At 53.2% G+C, this 4,928-nt stretch overlaps 1 protein-coding gene across 1 annotated transcript; it reads left to right on the top strand.

Moving 5' to 3' along the window:
- Positions 1-1,088: 1,088 nt before the first annotated feature.
- On the top strand, positions 1,089-4,111 carry CCL1 (C-C motif chemokine ligand 1). Its single transcript, XM_036086662.2, has 3 exons — positions 1,089-1,341; positions 2,526-2,637; positions 3,775-4,111. Exons 1-3 carry the CDS (start codon positions 1,266-1,268, stop codon positions 3,869-3,871), a joined length of 285 nt encoding a protein of 94 aa, XP_035942555.1. The 5' UTR covers positions 1,089-1,265; the 3' UTR covers positions 3,872-4,111.
- The last annotated feature ends 817 nt before the right edge of the window (positions 4,112-4,928 follow it).

The following is a 4,928-nucleotide window of genomic DNA, read 5'->3' as shown; positions in this document are numbered from 1 at the left end:
CACGAATGTCCAGGTGACACCTTGGGTGTCATCCAGTTGTGAAGGGAGCCATGCAGACCCTCGAGCCAGAGAGTGCGTGATCAAAGAGATCAGCCTCGCCAGCTCTCTATGGTTACATCATGCCTCACGATTTTCATACACGCGTTCCGCCCAGCCACCTTTTCTGGAGCACCTACTAAAACGCTCTTCATACCAAGCACGGCTCACGATGTCTCCAGGACTCGGCTGCTTCAGAGCTATACAGGCACCCCCTTTCCTGCCATTTCCCCACCCAACTCACTCTCCTGACCCCACGATCCGGCTCCACCTCGCATCTCCGAAGGAGCGTGCTCCTTCCATGCCTCCCTGCCCGTACGCAAGCCCCTTCTTCTGGTGGCCTGCCCCTTCCCACTTCAGCCCTTCTGCAGGAGGCTCTGCTTGGAGAGCATTCCCGAGGGAGGCCTCTCTGATGCTCCTGGGCAGCTCCTGGTCCTCCCCTGGCCCCTCCAGATGGCACATCTGCTGCTGACCTTACGCGGCGTGGCTTTTACTTGTGAATCTGTGAATCAAAAAGTCAGCGGCTTGAGGTCAGGCACTGCCTATTGATGGTAGCTGTCTTTCCTGGGGCTCACTGAGGACCCAGAGCAGAGCAAGCTGCTGAGAAGCATTGAGAGATTGAAAAAAATAGAAATAGCAATGATCTGGCCTGGGCCTTGACCTAGCAAATCTCACTGAACTCATTGCGGTATCTCTTTGGGACACGTGTCACTTTCCATCTTGCCGGGCATACGTGACTGGGGATATGGGAGTTTGGGCAACCGCTGATCTGCAGACCTGGGATTCAACCCAGGTATGCCTCAGCCCTGGTCCTCCTGTCCCCCGGGTTTGGGGCCAGCAGCTCCAGCCCAGGATGGAAACACGTGGGGTCAGAGAAGCCACACAACTTCCTCTCCCTCACTTCTCTCCACTTCCCACTCAGCTGGGACAACTCCTACTCATTTTCTCAAGATCCTTATCTGCTCCTGCACTCGGGGAAGTTTCCCCATCCCTCTCACACCACCCAGGAAAGGTGGGGGGTGGGGGAAGGAGTGTTCCATGTGGTCACTGGGCGTGAGTAAGTATCTCTCCTCCCTGTGACTTCCCCACCTCTGCACCAGGGCCTGGGAAACCCCACTCAGGTCTTCGAATAAAAGGTCCGGGCACTGCGGGATTGGCCAGGGACGAGCTCTTAGCTTCACCAGACACATCGAGACCACTGCCAAGAGGTGTGAGCCACACTGTGCAGGATGAAGCTCGTCACCATGGCCCTGGCGTGCATGCTGCTGGCTGGGATGTGGCTTCGAGACGTGGAAGGCAGGAGCAGTGAGTGTGGCTGGAGTCACTTTGCTCTTCCGGGAGGCGGGGGGCAGACACCCAGGCAGGCACTCTGGGCTTGTGGGCAGGGCTTGCCTTGAACTCAATGCCTCTGTCTCTCCTCCTCTGGGAAGAATTCCTCGTAAAAAGGGTGAATGGAGAACTTGGATGGGATGGGAGCAGGTGTCTGGGTGAGCACAACATCTGAGCTGCTAGCTTCAGCAAAAGGAAACCCTGCCTCATCCAAGGAGCTCTGAGGCTCTTTAGGCCAAATTGGGAGGCCTGCGGTGCAGAGGAGGGACTGGGTCTTGCTTGCACCCAGTAATAGATAACAGGGAGATCCTGAAGTCAGGACCGGGCACTGTTAGGCAAGTGTTGGGTCAGTGACTTGGCCAAGTCACTTTACCTCTCCAACTGTGCATTCCCTGTTGGTAAAATGGGATTGATAATGCCGGACCTCAGGGCTCTTGAGAGAGGACTGACCTCTCTCTCCAGGCACATGGCACCTGCTAAGAACTCCAGGCACATGAAAGACGTTGTGCAAACAATAAAACTAGAAGCAAGGAACCAGGATTGGAATTTGAGTCTCTTGGGGATGGGGCGTGGGAGAGAGTGTGCAAACCCACACAGTGGGGGTGGGAGCCCGGACAGAGCTACGGGCCTGGGTAGAGGGCATTCTAGAGAGAGGGTGGGAAGCCTCTTAATTCCTGGAAGCTCTTTCCTTGTCATTCCATCAGTTGGAACTCCTTGAGCGGTTCCTAATCTGGCCCCCAAACCATGGCCCACGATTGTCCTGCACGCACCAGACTCACTGGGCGCACTGAGTATGGGGTCCAGAGCCCTTGAACCCAAATATTGGGCCAGAATTGTGCACTCATGGTGGGATGTCAGAACTGGAAGCACCTTTAGAAACCAGTCCAAAAAGTCCTATTTGACAGACAGGAAGTCTGGGGCCCAGGCGAGGGCTCATCCTGATCAAAGCCACACAGCTGGTTTGTGGGGAGCTGGGATCTGAACCCCAGTGTTCCGACCCTCTGCCTACATACAGAACTAAGTGACACTGGGCTGGATGTGGTCCCCAAGCCTGGGCCTGTCCCCAGAAGGGTTTTTGTTTTTTTTTAAACCACTTGGATGAGAGGAATGAAGTCCAGGTTAAGAAACAGATGCAAACCATTTTTGTGCTTCTCTTCTAGTGCATGTGTCATCCTCCAACTGTTGTTTCGTCTTTATGGAGAGAAAGATTCCCCAGCAGATAATCCAGTGTTATAAACGCACCAGTTCCACCTGCTCCCGCAGGAGTCTAATGTGAGTTGTTCCTACCCTGGTCAGGAATTCCTGACTCCCTCCTCCGGAGAGCGGAAACCATCCTGCCTGGAATTAGAATGGCAGACGCTAGATGGCGCTGTTCCACCAGATTCAGGTTTCTAAACCTGGAGAGAGGCCTCCAAAATCTGGGTGCAGAGCTCAGCATGGGCGCTAGGGGGAGCGCCGCGCTTCTTAGCAGGTGCCAGGAGGGATGCCCCCCTACGCTCCTGCAGTGACTTGTGTTTCTCGCAACCCCAAGGCGCCGAGTATTATATCCTAATATTTTATGCCCAGAAGCAGGAATTGCTTAAAAGCTCTAGGAATTACTGTGTAGTGGGAAAAGTGAGGGGGTCATAATTAGTTCCTGCTTCCAGATTTGCCCACCTAAAGTCTTAGGTGACCTTGGGCCGGTAATTCTTCTGCACCTCATTATATGGGTACTCCTCTGCACTCCTTATCTGTGAAGTGGAGTAAAAATGGTAGCTGCATCACAGGGTCATTACAAAATTAGACCGAGGTGGCTTACCCTCGCTACTCGGCATCTATAAAGCATTCATGTATATTATCTTGGCTAACTCTCTTGGGCACATATTTTCATTATCATGAACACCGAAGTTCAGGGAAGTAGAGAGATTTGTCTGCGGTCACCCAGATAATTAAAGTTAGAATTGGTCTATAGTTTGGTTGGACAGTAGCCAAGTTAAAGAGGTGGGCAGGTCAGAAAATAAATACACACACACACACATACACATACATACACATTCACAGTGAATCTAAAGCAATGACTGAGGGTTCCAGATGGACATAGACACATGAAAAGATGGATCAAGGGCCCTCAGAGATATTCTAGGGGGAAATTTCCATACTAGCTAATCCTTAGAGTGTCTGCAGCCTTTACTCTACCCTAATACAAAGAATCATGCTCTCCAGAAAAGGGAGAAACTCAATTTAATTAGCTCTCCCTGAAGCTGGGGTGTTCCTCCCAGCGTGCATGCCACAGGTCTCCCACAATGACTTCATTTTACAAGCCCAGAGTGAGTAGCTTGGGGGCACCACAGAGCGGGGGATGGGACTTGTGTGTGGCACCCCAGGGGGCAAATCCTGTGACTCAGCTCCTCCTTTGTTCTTTGCCCACAGAATCAAGCTGAGGGGCGGCAGAGAGACATGTGTCTTGGAGACAGCCTCATGGGTTAAACATCATTTAAAAACTATGAAACCATGCCCGCTAAAGTAAATGTGGGAGGATTTCTTTCCAGCCTGGACTCCGAAGACGGCGTGGCTTCACCTGTCCCCCCAACCCCCCACCCCACACCAGTCCTTCTGCCCAGCTTTGCCAGGTCACGGAGGGTCTGCTCAGTCCTGATAAGCTATGTTGTTGCACTTTATATATTTAAATGTTAGAATCTTCGATCCCTGCCTCTCTGGGCTTCTTGGATCCCACAGGTATTTCAGGGTATAAGCTTGATTGGCAGTGAGAAGCTGGGGCCAGGGCAGGTGGAGGGGAGCGGGGAGACATGTTGAAACTGATGCCCAAAGAACTGACTTCTTGTCCAAAAGAGCCAATAAATGGCTTACACTTCTCAGCTGACTGACTTTGTCTTTGGGGGTTGGGATGAACGTTGAGTCAGGGCCATGATAGAGATTCTCTGTTTCCCCTGGCAGCAGGGGAAGGCACGGTGAAGCAGAAAGTGGGAACCCAGAGTTGGGGTTCCAGAAGCCACAGCTGCCCTAGCTAGAGGGGATCTTGTGAGGTCATCCATCCGTAAGATGTTGCTAGCCCCATTTTATAGATGAGGTGCCTGATGGTTGGCGAGAGACAGAGATGGGCCTGAGGTTACAGAGTGAGTCAGGGTCCGATCTGGTGTTAGAGCCCAGGGCTCCTGCTTTCGGGGCGAGAACTCTCTCCTGTGTCCCAAGCTGCCCAGTGACTGCCTGATACAGCAGGGAGGAAGGGACCCCCTGTCTACCGGGCAGATCCTGCAGAGCCAGTTAGCAGGACCTCCTCTTGTCCAGGAATGAGCGGATCCTAGGTCTTACAGAGATGCCAGCCCAGCTCATGTGCAGGAGGGAGGCAGTCTTGGGGAGAGAAGGAGAACCTTTCGCCAACATCTGGGAAGCAGAGACCCCGCCCCTGTGGGCCCCCAGGGAGCATAGCAAGCGAGGGAAGTGACTTGTGGATTGCCAGAATCTCAGGATCGGCCCCCTTTTGAGGGCCGGCTCGGTGGCTTTGGGGGAGAAGTTGTCGTGCTCTGTGCTGAGAAAGGTGTCCCTCCTTCCCCCAGCATTGCACG

Source organism: Halichoerus grypus, chromosome 2, assembly GCF_964656455.1.
Source record: "Halichoerus grypus chromosome 2, mHalGry1.hap1.1, whole genome shotgun sequence".
In the NCBI taxonomy this organism is placed as follows: domain Eukaryota; kingdom Metazoa; phylum Chordata; class Mammalia; order Carnivora; family Phocidae; genus Halichoerus; species Halichoerus grypus.
The sequence above is the reverse complement of the archived record's forward strand: the minus strand, read 5'-3'. Positions and strand labels throughout refer to the sequence as shown.

Bases quoted from the DNA above. Each gene is read 5' to 3' on its own strand.
- CCL1 (XM_036086662.2), top strand. From the start codon at position 1,266: ATGAAGCTCGTCACCATGGCCCTGGCGTGCATGCTGCTGGCTGGGATG. The intron at 1,342-2,525 runs GTGAGTGTGGCT...CTTCTCTTCTAG, and splicing joins AGACGTGGAAGGCAGGAGCA to TGCATGTGTCATCCTCCAAC. The intron at 2,638-3,774 runs GTGAGTTGTTCC...CTTTGCCCACAG, and splicing joins TGCTCCCGCAGGAGTCTAAT to AATCAAGCTGAGGGGCGGCA.